Here is a 25,690-nt window from a genome sequence, read left to right as displayed (position 1 = left end):
CTTAGCAGTGAGAGAGTACCGTATTACCTTAGCAGTGAAAGAGTGCCGTATTACATTAGCAGTGAGAGAGTGCCGTATTGCCTTAGGTGTGAGAGAGTGCCGTATTACCTTAGCAGTGAGAGAGTGCCGTATTGCCTTAGCAGTGAGAGAGTGCCGTATTGCCTTAGCAGTGAGAGAGTGCTGTATTACCTTAGCAGTGAGAGAGCCCCTTGTCACCCTCCGTGTGAGAGAGCCCCTTGTCACCTTGTGTGTGAGAGAGCCCCTTGTCACCTTGTGTGTGAGAGAGCCCCTTGTCACCATGCGTTTGAGAGAGCCCCTTGTCACCTTGTGTGTGAGAGAGCACAGTTTCACCCTGCACGTGAGAAAGTAATGAGTATGGTCTCAGTTTGATTTTTCTCCCTCACCTTTTCTCCATTGCCGGTCTCTGTTATGAACGTCGGCTTCACCACAGTACCACAAGCTGCAGCCATATAGTGACCAGAATAAGACTGCAGCAGTGCTGTGGGTTACAATGCAGTGAAAGTCAAATTAGTGCACGTTACAAATTGCTGCCAAGTCACTGACACTGTTCCACTTCCTAACTGTAACTCCACTTCCAAAAAATTCAGTACCCACAAGAACATTGCCTGTGAGATTCCTGACGTTACTCTCTCTCTGTACAATTTAATTTCTCTGTAGTTTCGTTCTGTCCGTCAGCTTGTACATAGAACTGGCCCCTAGAAGGAAGTATATGAGTGTGAAACCCCTCTTTCAGCCTCTCCAGTTGGGAAACTACTTACCTAATTGTAACAAATGTTTGTTCTTGTCACTCTGAAAGTAAAGAAGGAGATTTATTGGAATTTTTTTTCTTTTGTTCTTTCTCATACATTATCTTTCTGTCTCACAAATGCCTGTCTCTAGATTGCAAACAGTCGATCAGAGAAGACGAGGGACTGGTGACCATAAACCGGAGGCGAGGAGCAATCAAACAGGCCAAGATCCACTATATCAAGAACCATGAATTCATTGCAACGTTTTTTGGCCAGCCGACCTTCTGCTCTGTCTGCAAAGAGTTTGTGTGGTGAGAAGCACACCTGGCTTTATCCTGGCTTTGTCTGGGACCTTTAGCAATAAAGATAAATATTTGTACTTTTTATTAAAGGGATGTTGACGTTATGCTTTTTTATGGTGCATCACATTCAGAGAGCCAGTAGTAGCTTGTATTATAGAAACGAGTCACTGACAACACAATACAAGCCACTGCAGGCTTTCAGAGCAAACATGCTGTTTAAAGTGTCGGTGCATGGTACATACCCAGATATGCTTCATGTGCACTTGCGCAGCAAAAGCTGTCTTTAAACAAGTGTATTGTGAAAATGCTTCTTTTTTCAAAATTAGAGTGCATTAAAGTACATTTAAATTTTGGCTGGAATATCCCTTTAAATATTTAACATTTTGAGTTCAGTGTCCCTTTAATATTGTATTTCATTAGAGCATTTTTTTCCAGCAGCATGTACAACCATCTTGTTAACCCTTAGATGCCAGAGAGGGCAATAAAACAATGCTCTGACAGCCAAGGGGTTAAATATTTTTACTCTCAGGTTGGCACAGTAGCTGGAAAACGGATATATAGTTTAAAACAACATTTGAGTACTTGAAAATTACCTTAGTGTGTGCACAGCTTCCATACTTTGTCATTGTCCTGTTAGACAACCTCTTATACAGTGAATTTATTAGGTTTTTAAATGCCACTGCTTTCTTTACACGTAACAAATAGTATAAACATTTTATTAGCATTTTACAGTCTGCTTCAGTAACTGTTTTCTGTACTTTTGCAGGGGATTGAACAAGCAGGGATACAAATGCAGACGTGAGTATCAATGCTTCGTTATTAAGGCCCACTCTCACTGTCTGTTATATGGGCTATATCTGCACTGTGCTCTGTGCGTGTGACTTTTTCTGCACTCAGACAGCAACAGATATTGTGTGTGGGTGATACCAGCCTTACTGTAATAGAAATGTCACCTCATGTCTCGACATTTAAGCTTCCTTTTTTTTTTTTACTTCTGTTTCTGCTTTATTTCTGCTAACTCATCATTTTCCTCCAGTCATATCTTCCTTCTCTTTTATCTGAGCTATTGCACCCTCTTTTTTTTTTTTTCTCCCTCTCTCTAACTTCCTTATTTCTTCTTTCTCTCTTTCTCCCTCGTCTCTTCTTTAACCCTCACTCTTTCTTTTCTTTAACTCTTTCTCTCTCTATCTCTCTTCTTTAACTCTCTCTTTCTCTCTCTATCTCTCTCTCTTCTTTAACTCTCTCTCGTTTTCTCGTTCTCTCTTTCTCGTTCTCTCTCTCTTTCTCTCTCTCTCTCTCTCTCTCTTTCTCTCTCTCTCTCTCTCTCTCTTTCTCTCTCTCTCTCTTTCTCTCTCTTTCTCTCTCTTACTCTCTCTTTCTCTCTCTTTCTCTCTCTTTCTCTCTCTTTCTCTCTCTTTCTCTCTCTTTCTCTCTCTCTTTCTCTCTCTTTCTCTCTCTTTCTCTCTCTTTCTCTCTCTTTCTCTCTCTCTTTCTCTCTCTCTTTCTCTCTCTCTTTCTCTCTCTCTTACTCTCTCTCTTACTCTCTCTCTTACTCTCTCTCTTTCTCTCTTTCTCTCTCTCTTTCTCTCTCTCTCTCTCTTTCTCTCTCTCTTTCTCTCTCTTTCTCTTTCTCTCTCTCTCTCTCTTTCTCTCTTTCTCTCTCTCTCTCTCTCTCTCTCTCTTTCTCTCTCTTTCTCTCTCTCTCTCTCTCTCTCTCTCTTTCTCTCTCTCTCTTTCTCTCTCTCTCTCTTTCTCTCTCTCTCTCTCTCTCTCTCTCTCTCTTTCTCTTTCTCTCTCTTTCTCTCTCTTTCTCGCGCGCTCTCTCTCTCGCTATCTTTCTCTCTCTCGCTCTCTCTCGCTATCTTTCTCTCTCTTTCTCTCTCCCTCTTTCCCCTCTCTTTCCCTCCCCCTCTCTCCCTCCCCCTCTCTCCCTCCCCTTTTCTCCTCTCTCCCTCCCCCTTTCTCCTCTTTCCCTCTCTTTTCTTTCACCTATCTCTTCTCCCTCTTTATTCTCTCTGCCTCCCTCCCTCTTTCTTCTCTCTCTCCCTCTCTCTCCTCTTTTTCTTCCTCCTCTTTCCCTGCCTCTTTCTCCATCTCTCTCTCTCTCTGTTTACACCTCTGTATCCTTCTTTGCCAGCTCCCTCTGCTCATTCTGTAACCTGTTAGTGATTTGCTTGCAACACTTCCTCTCTTACCCAGAATGCAATGCAGCAATACACAAGAAATGCATCGACAAGATCATCGGTCGGTGTACCGGCACCGCCACCAACAGCCGGGACACCATGGTTAGTACTGCACTGTCTCACAAGCAGTATCTTCTCTTTCGATCATGACGTTGCTTTATAACCTCTCTTGTTCATCCCTCACAGTTCCAAAAAGAACGTTTTAACATTGACATGCCTCATCGGTTCAAAGCTTATAATTATAAAAGTCCCACATTCTGCGACCACTGCGGCAGTCTACTCTGGGGCCTGGTGAAGCAGGGGTTAAAATGTGATGGTGAGTTTTCATTTGAGAGATGGTCTTTATGTTTGTCCTCTCTGTTATGTTAAGGGTTCAGGTGGCTACTTATCTAAAATTTTTACTCTTTGCTACTTATATCCAGCTTACAAAAATCCTACCTGTCTCTTATCTCTGCCAACAGACTGTGGGATGAACGTTCATCACAAGTGTCAGAAAAAAGTTGCTAATCTATGCGGGATCAACCAGAAGCTTTTATCGGAAGCCTTGAACCAAGTCAGCCAGGTATAAGCGGCCTACAAAGGCGATAATGATCAAAGACAAAAAATATTAAAAAAATAGTTAAAGGGACACTGAACCCAAATTTTTTCTTTTGTGATTCAGATAGAGCATGCAACTTTCTAATTTACTCCTATTATCAATTTTTCTTCGTTCTCTTGCTATCTTTATTTGAAAAAGAAAGTCCAGAACCTTGGACAGCAATTGTTTATTGGTGGATTAATTTATCCACCAATCAGCAAGAACAACCCAGGTTGTTCAGCAAAAGGGGCCGGCATCTAAACTTACATTCTTACTTTTCAAATAAAAATACCAAGAGAATGAAGAACATTTGCTAATAAGAGTAAATTAGAAAGTTGCTTAAAATTACATGCTCTATCTGAATCACAAAAGAAAAAAATTGGGTTCAGTGTCCTTTAATGTTGAAGAGTTATAGGTAATAAAGATTCTGTTGTAGACATATAGAGCAGATGCCCAGTAAAGACTTAATTTATGTTATAGATATAGATAAAGAGCAAATGATCAGTATTGTCATATATTAGCGGTCTGGGGCTTTAACCTATTAAAGGGACATTGTACCCAAATTTTTTCTTTCGTGATTCAGATAGAGCATGACATTTTAAACAACTTTCTAATTTACTCCTATTATCAAATTTTCTTCATTCTCTTGGTATCTTTATTTGAAATTCAAGAAAGTAAGTTTAGATGCCGGCCCATTTTTGGTGATCAACCTGGGTTGTTCTTGCTGATTGGTGGATAAACTCATCCACCAATAAAAAAGTGCTGTCCAGAGTTCTGAATAAAAAAAAAGCTTAGATGTCTTCTTTTTAAAATAAAGATAGCAAGAGAACGAAGAAAAATTGATAATATGAATAAATTAGAAAGTAGCTTAAAATTGCATGCTCTATCTGAATCATGAAAGAAAAAAATTGGGTTCAGTGTCCCTTTAAGATAAAGGACAATAATTAGGGTCTGTCTCTGGGGAGGGAAGGTCAAGGCTGAATTTTCAAATATATGGGAGGTAGTACAAATTAACCTCCCCCCCCCCATTTGATATATCAAATTAATAAAAAGAATACTTCCAACGCATTCCGCACTGAGATAGGTCAAGTGATTTTGATTGGATAATAAAGTTTGTGCAATTTTTGTTATTTCAGAAATCCAGCAGGAAGTCAGATTCTGGGTCAGATACCGTTGGCATATACCAACAAGTGATCCCAAAAGGGCCGGGGGCAGTTGGAGCAGATACCTTAGGTAAGTGACAGGTTCACTGGGTCTGGGTAATATATACTGTATATAAGGTTTCTAAGAAACCTGGGAAGTGATAACTGCAGGAGGTTAATGTATCAAATGACTGATTTACTTATTAAAAGTGATATATTTGTTTGATTAAAATAGGGGGATATAAATATCCTCTGGAAAGCTGTGAATCTGTCAGGCCAGTAAATAAGCGCGTCCTATAGCAAGTAAAGTAGCCTGTAATGGCTGTTAATGTATGTTTAACGTGAACATTCTGACCCTCTGCAGATAGCCAGTATGATAAGTTGTGGGAAGGAACTAGCCCTCAACCCACCATCCGGATCTCCAGCATCAGCAGTCGATTGAAGATCGAAAACTTTATATTCCACAAGGTGCTGGGGAAAGGCAGCTTTGGCAAGGTGAATCCTGACCCAGCCCAGAGAGCTTAGCCCCCTCTTGTGTTCCCCACGAACTGTGTGTCCCTCCCTGACACTTCACCCCGCACTGTGTGTCCCTCCCTAACACCTCCCCCTGCACTGTGTGTCCCTCCCTGACACCACCCCCCACTGCACTGTGTGTCCCTCCCTGACACCTCTCCCTGCACTGTGTGTCCCTCCCTGAGACCTCCCCCATAATGTGTGTCTCTCCCTGGCACCTGCCCCTGCACTGTGTGTCTCTCCCTGGCACCTGCCCCTGCACTGTGTGTCTCTCTGACACCTCCTCCCGCACTGTGTGCCCCTCCCTGACACCTCCCCCCCGCACAGTGTCCCTCCCTGACACTTCACCCCGCACAGTGCCCCTCCCTGACACTTCACCCCGCACTGTGTGTCCCTCCCTGACACTTCACCCCGCACTGTGTGTCCCTCCCTGACACCTCCCCCTGCACTGTCCTTCCCTGACTCCTCCCCCCTGCACTGTGTGTCCCTCCCTGCACTGTGTCCCCCCTCTGCACTGTGTGTCCCTCCTTGACACCACCCCCCACTGCACTGTGTGTCCCTCCCTGACACCTCTCCCTGCACTGTGTGTCCTTCCCTGACACCTCCCCCATATTGTGTCTCTCCTTGACACCTCCGCCTGCACTTTGTGTCTCTCTCTGACACCTCCTCCCGCACTGTGTGTCCCTCCCTGAGACCTCCCCCCGCACTGTGTCCCTCCCTGAGACCTCCCCCCGCACTGTGTCCCTCCCTGACACTTCACCCCGCACTGTGTGTCCCTCCCTGACACTTCACCCCGCACTGTGTGTCCCTCCCTGACACCTCCCCCTGCACTGTGTGTCCCTCCCTGACACCTTCCCCATAATGTGTGTCCCCTGCCTCACCGCCCTTGTGCTCTGTAGGTGCTGCTGGCGGAACTGAAGGGAAAGAACGAGTACTTTGCAGTGAAAGCTCTGAAGAAAGACGTGGTCCTTATAGATGATGATGTAGAGTGCACCATGGTGGAAAAACGTGTTCTAGCGATGGCATGGGACAACCCATTTCTCACGCACGTCTATTGCACCTTCCATACCAAGGTACCCAGTCAGTGTGACATTTTATTTGTCTCTGTCTTCCTGGGAACTCTACAGACCTTAGTGCGTGACCTGCCCCCTCTGCTTGGTGCATCTAATGTCCTCTTAACTGGCACTTGCCTAACACCAGAGGAGTTTAATAGAGCGTTTTGGTGATTAACAAACTTCAGATAAACAATGTTAGGTGTCACAGTCTCATGTGTTTGTGCATGTAAATTATTTATTTAAAGGGACATAATACCCATATGCAAAATCACTTGAAACTGATGCAGTAAAACTGTAAAAAGCTGACAGGAAATATCACCTGGGAATCTCTATGTGAAAAAGGAAGATATTTTACCTCACAATTTCCTCAGCTCACCAGAGTAAGTGTTGTCTAAAAAGTTATTCTTCAGTTACTGCCCAGCTGCAGGTTCAAATTTTTTTTTTAGTTAGGAGTCTGAAAAAGTCTGAAGAATAAGCAAAACTATACATTGTTAGAATAACACTCCCAGGTGGGCTGTATAAATGGATCATCTACAAAACATTTATGCAAAGAAAAATCTAGTGTATAATGTCCCTTTAATTAACACAGTTGAGGATGTTTTATGGGAACTTTTTTTGCAGAAAGCGCCACACACAAGCAATTTTCTTTGTTAACGTTGCAGAGTCACAATTTAAAATGTTTTATTTCAAATGTGCCTTTTCACGGTTGAATTCACTTTTTAACTCTTTAGCTGACAGAATTAAAATATTAGTTTGCCTTTTTTTTTTTTTTTTTTTTTTTTTTTTTTTTAGCAATCAAGGAAATTAACCTTAATCTAAGCACAGCATTTTAAGTTGCTTCATTGCTATTACGACGTTTCCATAGGGTACTATTTCTTGCTGTGGTTAGTGGGAGAGGTTCCTAAAGTGAAAATTTGTAAAATACCTGTTTCTAGTTGTGATGTGGAGTAGATTTCATATCAATTATTAACGTTTTTGTTACATTTTTTACTCATTATCTTCCATTAAGTGTATATTTATATGCCAGAAGCACTACATGACAGGAAGTAGTGCTGCCATCTAGTGCTCTTGCTAATGTATAACATTAGTACTACATGACAGGAAATAGTGCTGCCATCTAGTGCTCTTGCTAATGTATAACATTAGTACTACATGACAGGAAATAGTGCTGCCATCTAGTGCTCTTGCTAATGTATAACATTAGTACTACATGACAGGAAGTAGTGCTGCCATCTAGTGCTCTTGCTAATGTATAACATTAGTACTACATGACAGGAAATATTGCTGGCATCTAGTGCTCTTGCTAATGTATAACATTAGTACTACATGACAGGAAATAGTGCTGCCATCTAGTGCTCTTGCTAATGTATAACATTAGTACTACATGACAGGAAATAGTGCTGCCACCTAGTGCTCTTGCTAATGTATAACATTAGTACTACATGACAGGAGATAGTGCTGCCCTCTAGTGCTATTGCTAATGTATAACATTAGTACTACATGACAGGAAGTAGTGCTGCCATCTAGTGCTCTTGCTAATGTATAACATTAGTACTACATGACAGAAAATAGTGCTGCCATCTAGTGCTCTTGCTAATATATAACATTAGTACTACACGACAGGAAATAGTGCTGCCCTCTAATGCTCTTGCTAATGTATAACATTAGTACTACATGACAGGAGATAGTGCTGCCCTCTAGTGCTCTTGCTATTGTATTACATTAGTACTACATGAAAGGAAATAGTGCTGCCATCTAGTGCTCCTGCTAATGTATAACATAGTACTACATAACAGGAAATAGTGCTGCCATCTAGTGCTCTTGCTAATGTATAACATTAGTACTACATGACAGGAAATAGTGCTGCCCTCTAGTGCTCTTACTTATGTATAACATTAGTACTACATGACAGGAAATAGTGCTGCCATCTAGTGCTCTTACTTATGTATAACATTAGTACTACATGACAGGAAATAGTGCTGCCATCTAGTGCTCTTGCTAATGTATAACATTAGTACTACATGACAGGAAATGGTGCTGCCCTCTAGTGCTCTTGCTAATGTATAACATTAGTACTACATGACAGGAAATAGTGCTGCCATCTAGTGCTCTTGCTATTGTATAACATTAATACTACATAACAGGAAATAGTGCTGCCATCTAGTGCTCTTGCTAATGTATAACATTAGTACTACATGACGGGAAGTAGTGCTGCCATCTAGTGCTCTTGCTAATGTATAACATTAGTACTACATGACAGGAAATAGTGCTGCCATGTAGTGCTCTTGCTAATTTCTAACATTAGTACTACATGACAGGAAATAGTGCTGCCCTCTAGTGCTCTTGCTAATGTATAACATTAGTACTACATGACAGGAAATATTGCTGCAATCTAGTGCTCTTGCTAATGTATAACATTAGTACTACATGACAGGAAATAGTGCTGGCATCTAGTGCTCTTGCTAATGTATAACATTAGTGCTACATGACAGGAAGTAGTGCTGCCATCTAGTGCTCTTGCTAATTTATAACATTAGTACTACATGACAGGAAGTAGTGCTGCCATCTAGTGCTCTTGCTAATGTATAACATTAGTACTACATGACAGGAAATAGTGCTGCCATCTAGTGCTCTTGCTAATGTATAACATTAGTACTACATGACAGGAAATAGTGCTGGCATCTAGTGCTCTTGCTAATGTATAACATTAGTGCTACATGACAGGAAGTAGTGCTGCCATCTAGTGCTCTTGCTAATTTATAACATTGGTACTACATGACAGGAAGTAGTGCTGCCATCTAGTGCTCTTGCTAATGTATAACATTAGTACTACATGACAGGAAATAGTGCTGCCATCTAGTGCTCTTGCTAATGTATTACATTAGTACCACATGACATTAAATAGTGCTGCCATCTAGTGCTCTTGCTAATGTATAACATTAGTACTACATGACAGGAAATAGTGCTGCCATCTAGTGCTCTTGCTAATTTCTAACATTGTTGCAAAACTATTTGCCATATCAAACGTCAGACATGTGCATGACCCTGAGCTAACCTTTCTATTTTTCAACAAAGAATAACAAGAAAACAAAGGAAACTTGATAATAGAATTAGATTGGAAAGTTGTTTAAAATTGTATGTTCTATCTGAATCATGAAATAATTTTTGTTGTTGTTTTTTTATGTCCCTTTAAGGATTTTGTTTTACGATTCAGTAGATATCACACTGTAAAATAAACAGAACACAATATTTTCTTGTATGAGTGACTACCACCTACCCGGGTTCATGTGTCTATGCTTAGAACATTCACATGTCTCTGGAGAAATACAGATATTGGATAATTACATTTTGAGATGTCTCTTATACTCTCTGACACTCGCTGATTTACTTGATGTTTGTAATTCTTTGTTGTTTTCTTTTCCATATTCAGAATGGGACACTAGGGTGGTTTAGGTCGGTCGGTCTGCTAGTGTAGTATAGAGATTCAGTTAGTTATGTTGTAATAGGGATGTTCTGTGATCAGTATTGGTGGGATGTGGTGGTTCTTTGATTAACTTCTGTGGAATGTGGCAGTTCTGTGATTAGTGTTGATGTAATATGGAGGTTCTGTGTTTAGTGTTTGTGGATAATGGAGGATCTGTGATTAATGTCTGTGGAAAATGGAAGTTGTGTGATAAGTGTTGGGGGGGGGGTTATTTTGATAGTGCTGGGTTATGGAGGTTCTCTGATAAGTGTTGGAGGAATATGGAGGTTCTCTGATAAGTGTTGGAGGAATATATATGGTTATGTGATTAGTGTTGAAGGAATATGGTGGTTCTGTGATTAGTGTTGGAGGAATAGGAGGTTCTGTGATTAGTATTGGATGAATAGGAGGTTTTGTGATTTGTGTGGGAGGAATATGGATGGTTCTGTGATTTGTGTTGGAGGAATATGGAGGTTCTGTGATTAGTGTTGGAGGAATAGGAGGTTCTGTGATTAGCGTTGAATGAATATGGAGACTCTGTGATTCGTGTTAGAGGAATATGGAGGTTCTGTAATTAATGTCTGTGGAAAATGGAAGTTGTGTGATAAGTGTTGGGGGGGTTATTTTGATAGTGCTGGGTTATGGAGGTTCTCTGATAAGTGTTGGAGGAATATGGAGGTTCTCTGATAAGTGTTGGAGGAATATATATGGTTATGTGATTAGTGTTGAAGGAATATGGTGGTTCTGTGATTAGTGTTGGAGGAATAGGAGGTTCTGTGATTAGTATTGGAGGAATAGGAGGTTTTGTGATTTGTGTGGGAGGAATATGGATGGTTCTGTGATTTGTGTTGGAGGAATATGGAGGTTCTGTGATTAGTGCTGGAGGAATAGGAGGTTCTGTGATTAGTATTGGAGGAATATGGATGGTTCTGTGACTGGTGTTGAAGGAATATGGAGGTTCTGTTATTAGTGCTGGAGGAATATGGATGGTTCTGTGATTAGTGTTGGAGGAATATGGATGGTTCTGTGATTAGTGTTGGAGGAATATGGATGGTTCTCTGATTAGCGTTGAATGAATATGGAGACTCTGTGATTCGTGTTAGAGGAATATGGAGGTTCTGTGATTAGTGTTGGAGGAATAGGAGGTTCTGTGATTAGTATTGGAGGAATATGGATGGTTCTGGGATTTGTGTTGGGGGAATATGCCGGTTCTGTGATTTGTGTTGAAGGAATATGGAAGTTCTTTGATTAGTGTTGGAGGAATAGGAGGTTCTGTGATAGTGTTGGAGGAATAGGAGGCTCTGTGATTAGTGTTGGAGGAATATGGATGGTTCTGTGATTTGTGTTGGAGGAATATGGATGGTTCTGTGATTTAGTGTTGGAGGAATATGGAGGTTCTGTGATAGTGTTGGAGGAATAGGAGGCTCTGTGATTAGTGTTGGAGGAATATGGATGGTTCTGTGATTTGTGTTGGAGGAATATGGATGGTTCTGTGATTTGTGTTGATGGGATATGGAGGTTCTGTGATTAGTGTTGAAGGAATAGGAGGTTCTGTGATTTGTGTTGATGGGATATGGAGGTTCTGTGATTTGTGTTGGAGGAATATGAATGGTTCTGAGATTAGTGTTGGAGAAATATGGAGGTTCTGTGATTTGTGTTGAAGGAATATGGAGGTTCTGTGATTAGGGTTGGAGGAAAAGGAGGTTCTGTGATTTGTGTTGAAGGAATATGAAGGTTCTGTTATTTAGTGTTGGAGGAATAGGAGGTTCTGTGATTTGTGTTGGAGGAATATGAATGGTTCTGTGATTTGTGTTGGAGGAATATGGAGGTTCTGTGATTTGTGTTGAAGGAATATGGATGGTTCTGTGATTAGTGTTGAAGGAATATGGATGGTTCTGTGATTAATGCCGATAGACTTTGGAGGTGCTGTGATTAGTGTTGGAGGAATATGGATGGTTCTGTTATTAGTGTTGGAGGAATATGGATGGTTCTGTGATTAGTGTTGGAGGAATATGGATGGTTCTGTGATTAGTGTTGGAGGAATATGGAGGTTCTGTGATTAATGCCGATAGACTTTGGAGGTGCTGTGATTAGTGTTGGAGGAATATGGATGGTTCTTTTATTAGTGTTGGAGGAATATGGATGGTTCTTTTATTAGTGTTGGAGGAATATGGATGGTTCTGTGATTAGTGTTGGAGGAATATGGAGGTTCTGTGATTAGTGTTGGAGGAATATGGATGGCTCTGTGATTAGTTTTGGAGGAATATAGATGGTTCTGTGATTAGTGTTGGAGGAATATGGATGGTTCTGATATTAGTGTTGTCGGAAGATGGATGGTTCTGTGATTAGTGTTTGAGGAATATGGATAGTTCTGTGATTAGTGTTGGAGGAATATGGAGGTTCTGTGATAAGTGTTGGAGGAATATGGAGATTCTGTGCTTAGTGTTGGAGAAATTTGGTGGTTCTGTGATTAGTGCCGATAGACTTTGGAGGTGCTGTGATTAGTGTTGGAGGAATATGGATGGTTCTTTTATTAGTGTTGGAGGAATATGGATGGTTCTTTTATTAGTGTTGGAGGAATATGGATGGTTCTGTGATTAGTGTTGGAGGAATATGGAGGTTCTGTGATTAGTGTTGGAGGAATATGGATGGTTCTGTGATTAGTGTTGGAGGAATATAGATGGTTCTGTGATTAGTGTTGGAGGAATATGGATGGTTCTTTTATTAGTGTTGGAGGAATATGGATGGTTCTGTGATTAGTGTTGGAGCAATATGGAGGTTCTGTGATTAGTGTTGGAGGAATATGGATGGTTCTGTGATTAGTGTTGGAGGAATATAGATGGTTCTGTGATTAGTGTTGGAGGAATATGGAGGTTCTGTGATTAGTGTTGGAGGAATATGGATGGTTCTGATATTAGTGTTGGAGGAAGATGGATGGTTCTGTGATTAGTGTTGGAGGAATATGGATAGTTCTGTGATTAGTGTTGGAGGAATATGGAGGTTCTGTGATAAGTGTTGGAGGAATATGGAGATTCTGTGCTTAGTGTTGGAGAAATTTGGTGGTTCTGTGATTAGTGCCGATAGACTTTGGAGGTTCTGTGATTTGTGTTTGTGGAAGATGGAAGTTATGTGATTAGTGTTGGAGGAATATGGAGGTTCTGTGATAGTGCAGATGGTCTTTGAAGGTTTTAAATGAGTGTTTCTGGAATATGGAGGTTCTCTGATTTGTTGCTGGAGTATTATAGCGGTAGTGTAGTGATTAGGAGGTTCCCTGGTTTGTCTTGGTGGATGGAATATGGAGGCTCTGGGATTAGAGTTAATGGACTTCGGAGGTTTTTAATTAGTGTTTCTGGAATTTTGAGGTTCCCTGATTGGTTTTGGGGTAATATGGAAGTTCTGTGATTAGGGCTGGTGAAGTATGGAGGTTTTGTAGACTGTTGAGATGTACAATAGAGAGGTTCTCTAAGTTGTGTTGTGCAGTAAAATAGGTTACCTAATTGTGTTGATGTAGCAATGAGATTCACTAGGATGTGTAGAGTACAGAGGGGATTGGAGTTATGTTTGCTCACTATGGAGGTTGTGCTGTGCAGTAAGACTTTCTGACAGGTGTAGTACTGTAGTGAGCTTCTCTAGGATGTATTGGTGCAGTAGTGAGTTCCTCTGGCACTTGTCGGCACAATGCAGAGGTTTTGTGTGTTATGCCATATGAAGGTCACCTGCACTGTGATTGTGTAATATGGAGTTTATTTGTGGTTTACTGTGACATATGACCATTATGCGGTTCTCATATATTTCTCTGCTCTGAAACAGGAACATCTTTTCTTTGTCATGGAGTTTCTCAACGGAGGGGACCTGATGTTCCACATACAGGACAAAGGCCGATTTGATCTCTACAGAGCTACGTGAGTCAGATGTCTTAACCCATAAAATAACTTAATGTAAATTATTCTTAGATATAGCTGCAATTGCAAACATACACACACATCCCTACTGTCCCTTTTACATTTTATTTCTCTTTTTTTACACTACATTTGTGCAGTGCCCCTACAAGGAGGCTGTGGCTTCTGCAGGAAGGGTTATCTAACCGGATGTAAAAAAAAAAATCTAGTTTAACATGAGCTAGCTTACTATAAGGTTAATACACTAGATAACAAGGAGTCAGATTTGCTCATGCTCAGATCAGTCACAATGTAACCTAAGCTTCAAACATGTCAGCTCTCTTATCACACTGAGGACAGGGGCTTCACTGAAAATGTCTCATGTTGCAAGAAAACAAGCAAGTTGTTTTCTTTTTCTTTGCACTATCTTTTTTCATATTTATTTTGTTTTTACCAAAGGAGCATTGTTTAACATCTTTTTTTTTGTTGGGGATAAACAAACAGAGACTGAATTTACATGGGTGGTCTATTCTTTCATCTGGTGAATAAAAAGATAACCGTTTACAAAGTAATTGGATTTTCATTTTACTCATTCCAAAGTACAGCAGCAGAAGGTTGTTTTGAAGCCAAAATATTATTTGCATGCAATTTAACATCCCTTTAACACATTCCATGCCGTCCTAACTGCTCTGGGCTTTAGCGCCCTTAGGACGGCATTGAACGTCCTATCCGTTTGGCTATCCTGAAGCCATGGCGGCTTGCTATATGGGATCAGGCTGGAGGGCATTCCTAGCTTCATAGGCACTTCTCCCTGACCCGATCCCATCAATGAAATCACACGATCGCATGAATGGTTAACGACAGCTAGGCAAGCTGAAAGTCATTAATGCGCACAATGTAAACAGTATATATATATATACTAGACATAATGATGTATTCAATTCTTCAATGTTTTTACAATTATATTAGTTGTTTAAATATTGAAGATCTAAGCGTAAAAGTTTAGTTTATATTAATAGGATATGAAAGTCAAAAATCAGATAGAGCATGTTATTTTAATACAGTTTTAAGTTTACTTCTATATTCTAATGTACTTTGTTCTTTTGGTATCCATTGTTGAGAAAGAATACACTCATATCCTACACTAGCGGGAGCTAGCTGGTGATTGGTGCCTGCACACATTTGTCTCTTGTGATTGACTGACTAGATATTTTCAGCTAGCTCTCAGTAGTGCATTGCTGTTCCTTCAGCAAAGGTTATCAAGGGAATGAAGCAAAATTGGTAATAGAGGTTAATTGGAAAGTTGTTTAAAATTATATGTTCTATCTGTATCCTGAAAGAAAAAAAATTGGGTTTCATGTCCCTTTAAGTACTTTTAGATTATATAAATTAAAGGAGCCCCGCCATGTTTTAACTAGTTTTTTTAGATATCTGTCTTATGCTGGGAACAATTGGGCAAAGATAAAAAAATCAGGCTATAAAATAGTTTTTGTAAAGAAGGCTTAGTTAGCTTATCTTCAGCCTTGTTTTTTCAGCAGGGGACTGAGATAATGAAAAAACTTAAGTTCAAACATGGCAGCTACCATTACGTTATAGAAAAGCAGTGGATTTTATCAAACACTTTTCAGAGTTAAATTACAGGAAAGGGGACAAACTAGTTAATGAAACTTTATTGCATAGTTTTTGGCTACATATAGTTAAATATTTTATAATACAGTTTCCATCTAAAGGGGAGGAGAGTCCACGGCTTCATTCATTACTTGTGAGAATTAAGAACCTGGCCACCAGGAGGAGGCAAAGACACCCCAGCCAAAGGCTTAAATACCTCCCCCACTTCCCTCATCCCCCAGTCATTCTTTGCTTTTCGTCACAGGAGGTTGCCAGAGAAGTGTCGGAAGATTCGGAGTAGTCTCTTATGGAGAGTAGTACTCTTCGGAATGGGACCGGAGATGCAGGCAGAGTCTTTCTGCGAAACCATCCCGACTCAGATTTACAGCTCCATAAGCAATCGGCGTTAACGAGTTTCGCTGCCTGTTTTCTAGACTCAATGTCAGGAGCGATTCTACTACACTGTCACACTTGAGAGGCCGTGTTCCTGTGTAGATTCTGGTAAGATCGTTTAATTTTTTATACACATAATGATAACGTAGAAGACAGGGTCACAGTGATACCTTTTATCTTTATAGAATCAAGGGTTAATATCCCTGGTAGGGGGATTATTGAACAGGGGGGTCTGTGCATAATTTGTTTGTTGTGTCATTGCTGTGATATGTGTGAGATGTGGCTCTGGCAATAGGTGGACTTTAGTTTAATTTCCGGGAGTATTTACGCGGCAGTTTTGGCGCGTTTTTCTCCCTAGTGCAGGGGTGGTCCTGCGAGGCATTCCTTCTGTCGGGTGGGGCCTATTGACTTCCTTGCTTGACTGGCGGCGCAAGAGACGTAACGGTTTCTGTGGTCCGGGTCATAGGAGGTTATAAGGGTACCATTTTTATTAGATTATAACTAGTCCGTACTAAGGCCGCAAGCTATGGAGGACTCTGACGCGTTAGACGGTACTCCCTCTTTAACTAAGTCTAGTACCTGTGTTTATTGCGAGGAGGTTCTGGTAGATCCGCCTGCTCAACTATGTTCAACATACCTTGATATAGTCACAACATCTCCAAAGAAAAGGATGTCTAGTACTACTGAGCCATCCACCTCTGAGGGCTCCCCGTCCCGTGAGGTGCATTCCCTACATACATCTCCGAGTACACATGCAGCGCTCCAGGGCATGTCTATTTCTCCTACGGGAGAGATCCGTTGGCCATCAGATTTTGCGGATCAACTGCAAACGGCGGTCTCTGAGGTGATAAGTGCCTTACCACATTCTGCTAAGCGTAAGGTAAAATATGGTGATCCGGCCCAGGGGTCTTCTACTCCAATGGATATCTCGGTAAGATTATCCGCTGACGAGGACGACTCCGACTCTTCGGAGAATGTTCCTTCTGGGTCGGAGTCCATGTCATCTAAAGCTCCCTCTGCAGAGTAGCCTGACTTTAGGTTTAGGATGGAAAATTTGCGCTTTTTGCTGAAGCAGGTGCTTGCTTCCCTCGAGGTTCCGGAACCGAAACTACCGGAGGAACCTTCGATTCCTAAGCTTGAGGACCTTACCGGTTCCTGTTAAGATGGCTAACATTATTAAGAATGAATGGGAGAGATTAGGTTCTTCTTTTTCCCCTTCTTCCTTTAAGAAGCAGTTCCCTGTCCTGGACTCTCAGCTCGAGCTATGGGGGACTGTCCCTAAGATGGATGGTTCTATCTCTACGCTCGCAAAGTGGACAACGATTCCTCTTGAGGATAGTTCTTAGTTTAAAGAGTCCATGGATAAAAAGTTGCAGAACATGTTAATGATGTTTCAACACACAGGGTTTGTTATTCAGCCGGCATTCCTGCGGTTGCCGGAGCTGCAACATATTGGTGCGAGTCTCTGTCTGACATGGTCGACAGGGAGACTCCCCTCGATGAGATACAGGAGAGAATTAAGGCCTTGAGGGTCGCTAATTCTTTTATTTGTGATGCCAATATGCAAATTATTTGCTTGAACGCAAAGGTGTCAGGTTTTTCCGTATTAGCCAGCAGGGCTCTGTGGCGAAAATCGTGGTCTGCGGACATGACCTCTAAGTCCAGACTTCTATCCCTTCCCTTTCAGGGAAAGATCCTGTTCGGTCCAGGATTGGACTCGATCATATCCATGGTGACGGGAGGTAAGGGTGCTTTCCTACCGCAGGACAAAAACGTTTCGTCCCTTTCGTGCAGACAAGGCCCAACGCCAGCAGCCCACCGCAAAAGCAGATCAGTCCGAGGGTACTTGGAAACCAGCTCAGTCTTGGAATAAGTTCAAGCAGAACAAGAAGTATGCCGAAACAAAGTCGGCATGAAGAGGTGGCCCCCGGCCGGTCTCCGGACTCAAGTAGGGGGTAGATTATCTCTCCTCTCAGAGGCCTGGTTGCAGGATGTTCAGGACCCGTGGGTTCTGGAGGTTGTTGCCCAGGGATACAGGATAGGGTTCAGATCTCATCCGCCCAGGGGCAGATTCCTCCTGTCAAATCTGTCTTCTAGATCAGAAAAGAGAGAAGCCTTTCTAGACTGTGTGAGGGATCTCTCTTCTCTCTGAGTTATTGTACCAGTACCCCCAGCAGAAAGGGGTTTAGGGTACTATTCAAACCTTTTCGTGGTCCCAAAGAAGGGGGGCACGTTTTGCCCGATTCTAGACCTAAAATGTTTAAGCAAGTTTCTGGCTGTTCCATTGTTCAAAATGGAAACGATCAGATTGATTCTGCCCCTAGTTCAAGAGGGTCAGTTCATGACGACAATAGACTTGAAGGATGCCTACCTTCATGTGCCGATCCACAGGGATCACTTCAGGTTCTTGAGATTTGCGTTTCTGGACCAACATTTCCAGTTTGTGGCCCTTCTCTTTGGTCTGGTGATGGCCCAGAGAGTATTTACTAAGGTTCTGGGGGAGCTACTTGCAGTGGCCAGATTCAAAGGCATTGCTGTGGCACTCTATCTGGATGACATCCTAGTCCAGGCGCCATTGTTCAGTCTTGCAGAGGATCACTCCAGGGCCCTTCTTTCGTTACTCCAATCTCACAGTTGGAAGATAAATTCAGGAAAGAGCTCCCTGATTCCTAGCAACAGGGTGGAGTTCCTGGGAACGATAATAGATTCTATATCAATGAAAATATTTCTCACAGATCAGCGACGCAGGAAGATTGCATCCACCTGTCTTGCCCTTCAGTACTTCGGTAGCTCAGACTATGGAGGTAATCGGGCTCATGGTGTCCAACATCAATGTCATTCTATTCACCAGGTTCCATCTCAGACTTCTTCAGCTGTGCATTTTGAGCTTCAGCTGTGCATATTGAGACAGTGGAACGGTGATCATTCAGACCTTTCTCAACAGATTTCTCTGGATGTTCGGCCATTTGGGGTGCCAGGATGGCACAGGGAAGGTGGTCTCGAGAAGAGTCTCTCCTTCCGATCAATATTCTGGAACTTTGAGCGATCTACAATGCTCTGAAGACGTGGCTTCTCCTGGGGTCGTTCAACTTCATCAGGTTCCAGACGGACAACATTACCTCGGTGGCTTACATCAACTATCAGGGGGGGACGAGAAGCTCCCTAGCAATGAGGGAGGTTTCTCGGATATTGGAATGGGCAGAGTCCCACGGCTGCTCGCTTTCAGCAATCCACATTCCGGGTGTGGACAACTGGAAAGCGGATTTTCTAAGCAGGCAATCCTTCCATCCGAGGGAGTGGTCTCTCCAACCCGAGGTGTTTGCGGAGGTTTGCCTCCGATGGGGGACGCCGGAGATAGATATCATGGCGTCCAGACTCAATTGCAAGCTACCCAGATACGGGTCGTGATCCAGGGATCCCCAGGCAGAGCTGACAGACGCCTTAGCGGTTCCTTGGGGGTTCGACCTAGTTTACGTTTTTCCACCGTTGCCACTTCTACCTCGTGTAGTGGCCCACATCAAGCAGGAGCAAGCTTTGACTATTCTGATTGCTCCGTCGTGGCCGCAGAGGACATGGTTTGCGGATCTGGTGGGGATGTCATTGTCTCCTCCATTGAGGTTACATTGTTGCAGGGATCTGTTGGTACAGGGTCCCTTTCAACATCAAAATCTAGATTCTCTGAGGCTGACTGCGTGGAGATTGAACGCTTAGTCTTGGCCAAGAGAGGGTTTCCTGAGAGAGTGATTGATACTCTCTTTCAGGCCAGGAAGCCGGTCACACGTCGCATCTATCATAAGGTGTGGAGGATTTACTTGTCCTGGTGTGAGAAGAATGGATATTCCTGGCACAAGGTTAAGTTATCCAGGATTCTGTCCTTTCTCCAGGATGGGGAATCAAGGAGGAAGGAGAACAGCACACCTGTTTGTGGGGCATGAAGTAAGATTTGCCAAATCTTTTTAATCCAAGTGATCATACATCCAAGCACTTCAGCCACCAGAAGAAATCTTTCTAGGTAACATTATAGTGACATCTACTGGTAACATATTGGTATTACACCTTTCAACGCTAATATTAACCCTTAATGTACCAAACTCCAAAAGTTAAAAACATAGGTAAAGTAAAACCATTATATACAAAAAAATTAAAGCAAAACAGAATACTACACAACAAATATGTCATTTTACAAAAATAGATTCCAATCAAAGTCTTTATTAAGACCTTTAGGTATCATAGTGTCCAATTTATCCAATACATCTCCCTTATTTTTAGAAGGTGTTCCCTGTCACCTCCTCTCCTGGGGACAGCCACTTGTTCAATAACCTGAAACCGAAGTTGGCTGATGTTATGTCCCTTGGAGAGGAAGTGAGAGGAAACAGGCGCTTCTTTATTTGACTTATGTTCTGTAAATCTATCTCTGGCCTCTCTACAGGTCTCGCCGTTATAAATAAAACCACATGGACATTTGATTAGATAGATAAGAAATGTTGATCTGCAAGTGAGATACTCTCTAATCTTGAATTTGTTACCATTGGTTGGATGGTAAAAGAATTCTCCTCTGATCATTGATCCACAGTGGCCAGTGGCGTCACTAGGGTTGGTGCCACCCGGTGTGGTAAGTTATGGTGTCACCCCCCCCAGAAAGCAGACACACACAAAAACACAGGCACACACACATACAAATACTCAGACACACTTAAAAACACACTCAGATGCACACAAAAACACACGGAAACACACTCAGACACACACACACAAAAACACTGAGACACACACACACAAACACTGACACACACACACACAAAAGCACTCAGACACACACACAAAAACTCAGACACACACACATACAAAATATGTAAACTGCACTGCATTAATTATAAAGCTCATGCCTAGAGCTGCTCCCTAGTTCAACAGAGCATCAAATGAAAGATAAGCAGAGCATTCTAAAATAAATCACTAAAGAAAAGGTTTAGACTCTGTTCCAAGTCTGTCAGTGCACAGCCCCGGGCCGCGTGCCTACAGCATTCTTATGGCTAATCACCGCTGCACTCTGCCCACCCCCAGACCCCTGCCAGCTCTTCAGTGTGCACTTAATGTACCGTAACCGTACCGGTCTGGTGGGCATCATACGTGGCTCCTTCACTTTAGAGACAGTGTCAGATAGTCATGTGGTCAGGTGCCAGGCATCCCCCTTAATGATTTCCCAGTTCCCGTTTAGAGAGACAACACAGCAGTGAGTGACTCCACTGCTCCACACGTCACTGAGCAGTGAGCACAGATAGGCAGGCAGGTTTAGGCTAGCAGCGCAACTTTGCAAGCCCCACGGCATGCCCACAATATTCATAGTGAAATTGGGCAGGGGAGGAGCAAAGTACAAACAAGCAAAAGCAGCCGGGAAAACTATTTGTGGAAATTGCAGCGCTGGCTGAAGAGGCAAAAAAATTAAGTGTCTACAACTTCCCTAGTCCCACTAATGTTCACAAATGCTGGCCTCTCTAATAAAAAAAATATATGCATCTCTACATTGTATTTCTTTGAATTTCAATAAAAAAAATTGGTGGTGTCACCGGGTGCGGCCCGCACCCCCCTAGTTACGCCACTGACAGTGGCTACAATTCAGGCATGGATAACAACCAGTTTTGGTACTCCCTATAGTTTTTGTGTAATTTTCTTATTACTTCCAATATCTGAATAGACCAATTGGTCTTTGAGACTTTTGTTTCTATTAAATGCTGTCATAGGCATATTTTGAAAGGCTTCTGTTTGTTGATTGCAGTCCCTAATTATATGCCAATATTTTCTCACAATCTGATTAATTTTGGGACTAAGTTTATTATATTGAGTAATAAAAATTAGCCTCTCTTGTTCATCAACTTTATTTCTTTTGTTATTTTTTTATCATGTGTTATAATTTCAGTTTGAATTGCATTTTGTAATTGTTCCTCTATTAATTTGGATGGATATCCTCTTTCTTTAAATTTATCAGACATTTCTTTTAATCTCAATTTGCATTTAGTCTCATCAGTCACTATGCGCTTAACCCTCAGAAATTGGCTTTTAGGTATAGCTTTTAAGGTGTTAATGGGATGAAACTGCCAAACTCTAATTTGTCTAATTTGTTTGTCTAAGTTGTTTTTATCTGTAGGTTTGACATATAGGTCTGAGTGTAAAAAAACATTCTCCATATATACATGAGTATCTAAAGAATTAATTCATGTTTCACTTATTTCCAGAGTGAATTTAAGGCCTTGTATTGTGTTATTCAGATCCTCAACAAACTCTACCAGGGTTACAACGTCGCCCAACCATACACCAAAAATATCATCTATGTACCTCCACCAGGAGGCGCCATAGAGCAAGAACAACTTATTGGAGTAAACAAAGTGCTCCTCAAAGTTGCCCATGAAAATATTGGCGTATGTGGGGCCGACGTTGGAACCCATGGCAGTTCCCTGTTTCTGCAAATAAAAAATATTCATAAAAAGAAAATAATTGCAGTGTAATATAATGATTAACAAATCTACCAAAAATTGGATCTCTCCCGATGTATATTCACTTTCTGATTTTAAAAGATTCTCTACTGAAGAGATACCACTTGTGTGTTTTATTGAGGTATAAAGGCTACATACATCAAGAGAGAATAATATGCATTTATTACCAATATGGCCCAGTTCTTTAATCTTTGCTAGAAAATCATTAGTGTCTCTTATATAGGAAGTAGTTTTTACCACCAAAGGTTGTAATACTTTGTCTAAAAAGACAGCAATTTGAGCAAAAATAGACCCCATGCCTGCCACTATGGGGCATCCTGGAGGCTTATTGGGATTTTGATGTATTTTAGGAAGTACATAAATTACCGGTCTAATTGGATGTTTTACTAGTAATGCATTTGTAAAATTTTCCGTAATGATACCCATTTTAACAGCTCTGGTAACAACAGATTATTGTAGGTTTGAAAAGTTGTTCCTGTAAACTTTTGGACCCAACTAAATGAGAATAAAGGTCTTTTAAACAAAGCTTTCTCCAGGATGGACTGGAGAAGGGGCTTGCCGCCAGTTCCTTGAAGGGACAGATTTCGGCTTTATCTGTTCTGTTGCACAAGAGGCTCGCTGAGCTTCCTGATGTCCAGTCTTTTGTCCAGGCTTTGTCTGGAATCTAGAATGGTTCTGAAGGTGATGCAGAGGGTTTCGCTTGAACCTATGCACTCTGACATTAAGTTACTTTCTTGTAAGGTTCTGTTTTTGTTGGTTATTGCATCGGCACGCAGAGTATCTGAGTTGGCGGCCTTGCAATATGAGCCTTCTTATCCGTTTTTTTCATGCTGATAAGGCTGTTCTGCACACTGGTTTGGGATTTCTTCCCAAGGTTGTCTACCCGTAACATCTATCAGGAAATAGTTGTTCCTTCTTTGTGTCCTAACCCTTCTTCTCCTAAGGAGGGGTTACTTCATAATTTGGATGTGGTTCATGCTTTGAAGTTTTATCTTCAGGCTACGAAGGATTTCAGACAGTCTACATCTATTTTTGTGGTGTATTCACTGGGAAGTGCAAGGGGCAGAAGGCCTCTTCAACTTCTTTGTCCTTTTGGTTGAGGAGCATGATTTGCTTGGCCTACAAGACAGCGGGACATAAGCCTCCTCAGAGGATCACGGCTCATTCAACTAGAGCTGTGGCTTCTTCTTGGGCCTTCAAGAATGAGGCCTCTATAGAGCAGATTTGTAAGGCAGCTACCTGGTCATCCTTACATACCTTTACAAATTTTTTACAAATTTGACGTTTTTGCTTCGGTGGAAGCAGTTTTTGGGAGACAGGTTTCACAGGCTGTGGTGCCCTCAGATTAGGGTCCGCCTTCTTGCCCTCCCGTTTTTTTCACTGTGTCCTCTAGAGCTTGGGTATTTGTTCCCACAAGTAATGAATGAAGCCGTGGACTCTCCTCCCCTTTAGATGGAAAATATAAATTATGCTTACCTGATATTTTCATTTCCATCATGGGGAGGAGAGTCCACGGCTCCCGCCCGTTGCTCCGGTGGGCGGACTAAAATTACTATTATTCTTCTGGCACCATTTATACCCTGATATTTCTCCTACTGTTCCTTGTTCCCTCGACAGAATGACTGGGGGATGAGGGAAGTGGGGGAGGTATTTAATCCTTTGGCTTGGTGTCTTTGCCTCCTCCTGGCGGCCAGGTTCTGTATTACCACAAGTAATGAATGAAGCCGTGGACTCTCCTCTCCACGATGGAAATGAAATTATCATGTAATCATAATTTATATTTTCATACTGTTTTTTAATATTCTTTTTTAGAAGCTTGTGTTTTTAGCTGCCTCTACCTGCTTTCAGTTATCTGTTCTTGAGGGTGTGGGCATACATAGATCTGTTATTCATTACCACTCATGTTATTACTAAAAGTACACTGATTCAGCATAAAACGTATGTGTGTTTTTACTACAGCTGTATTGTTCTGTACCCTGTAGGTTCTATGGCGCTGAGATTATCTGCGGTTTACAGTTTCTTCACTCCAAGGGCGTAATCTACAGGTTGGTATTCACTTACTCAAACCTACTGCTATAATAAGTTTGATCTGCAGAGCTTGCAATCGCTTCTACTCAAGGGGTCTCAAAAGTCAATCTGAAGTATCAAGGCTGTATTTTATTTTTTTTGTAATTGAAAGAATTAAAACTTTATGTTTATGTTAACTGAGAATTTAGCATCCTATTGAAATGTGATGAAAATGAAGCCTTTATAGTGTAATTAACTCAACAAAAGTCTGTTGTGCTAGAAGAGCACTAATTAAACGTTTAAAATATATATTCTTTGTTATTTAAATAAAGCCGTGCATGTATGTGGGACAGAATATCACTGGCTGCTAAAGAACATTCATTTCACCCTATTGGTTAACAATGACACACCCCACAAGCATAGGAACAAAACAAAAGAATATTTTCCATCATGAAAATATCCTGATTTTTAGAAACAAAAATATAATATATATTAAAGTGCCTAGTAGTATTGTAGATGCTCCAAAAGAAAAATGACTTCAGTGTCCCTTTAATGAGATAGATATTGTTGTTATAGTGTCACCTCTATTTCAACAAATGTCATTGGCTAAGGTTATGGCTATAGTTAGAGGGTTAACTCCTTGGCTACCAGAAAAGCAGTTTTATGTTGGCTCTTATTGTTAGTCAATGATTTATCAAAGACTTCAGTAGATATGTGAGATTCTAAATCTTCATTGTAACGCCACTATTAAATGGCATGAAACCCTTTTTTTTATAGCGCACACAGGGATAAATTAAAAGTGGAGCGCTATTTTAACATGTGCCTAAAACGGGGCAAATTTGCCCGTTTACAGGCACATGTAAAAATAACTAGTCATTACAAGTGGTTGGTTAATGCCCTTGCGAGGTCAGACCTCTGGTTAAAGGGACACTGTACCCAAAATTTTTCTTTCGTGATTCAGATTGAGCATGAAATTTTAAGCAACTTTCTAATTTACTCCTATTATCAAATATTCTTCATTCTCTTGGTATCTTTATTTGAAATGCAAGAATGTAAGTTTAGATGCTGGCCCATTTTTGGTGAACAACCTGGGTTGTCCTTGCTGATTGGTGGATAAATTCATCCACCAATAAAAAAGTGCTGTCCAGAGTTCTGAAACCAAAAAAAGCTTAGATGCCTTCTTTTTCAAATAAAGATAGCAAGAGAACGAAGAAAAAGTGATAATAGGAGTAAATTAGAAAGTTGCTTAAAATTGCATGCTCTTTCTTAATTACAAAAGAAAATATTTGGGTTCAGTGTCCCTTTAATGATAAAAAATTTGCCCCTTAAATA

The 25,690-nt window shown here is 41.4% G+C and overlaps 1 protein-coding gene across 2 annotated transcripts in view; it reads left to right on the top strand.

Annotated features, from left to right (window-relative positions):
- The window catches only part of PRKCD (protein kinase C delta), a 148,215-nt gene that overhangs the window by 106,526 nt on the left and 15,999 nt on the right, over positions 1–25,690 (top strand). For both annotated transcript variants that reach the window (XM_053721201.1, XM_053721200.1), the window contains exons 5-14: positions 901–1,060; positions 1,818–1,849; positions 3,251–3,336; positions 3,421–3,550; positions 3,696–3,796; positions 4,948–5,044; positions 5,318–5,448; positions 6,366–6,539; positions 13,795–13,886; positions 24,334–24,396. In XM_053721201.1, coding sequence (XP_053577176.1) covers positions 901–1,060; positions 1,818–1,849; positions 3,251–3,336; positions 3,421–3,550; positions 3,696–3,796; positions 4,948–5,044; positions 5,318–5,448; positions 6,366–6,539; positions 13,795–13,886; positions 24,334–24,396 — 1,066 coding nt within the window. The remainder of the gene's footprint in view (positions 1–900; positions 1,061–1,817; positions 1,850–3,250; positions 3,337–3,420; positions 3,551–3,695; positions 3,797–4,947; positions 5,045–5,317; positions 5,449–6,365; positions 6,540–13,794; positions 13,887–24,333; positions 24,397–25,690) is intronic.

This window comes from Bombina bombina, chromosome 7 (assembly GCF_027579735.1).
Source record: "Bombina bombina isolate aBomBom1 chromosome 7, aBomBom1.pri, whole genome shotgun sequence".
In the NCBI taxonomy this organism is placed as follows: Eukaryota; Metazoa; Chordata; class Amphibia; order Anura; family Bombinatoridae; genus Bombina; species Bombina bombina.
This window is presented reverse-complemented; position numbering and strand designations above follow the sequence as displayed.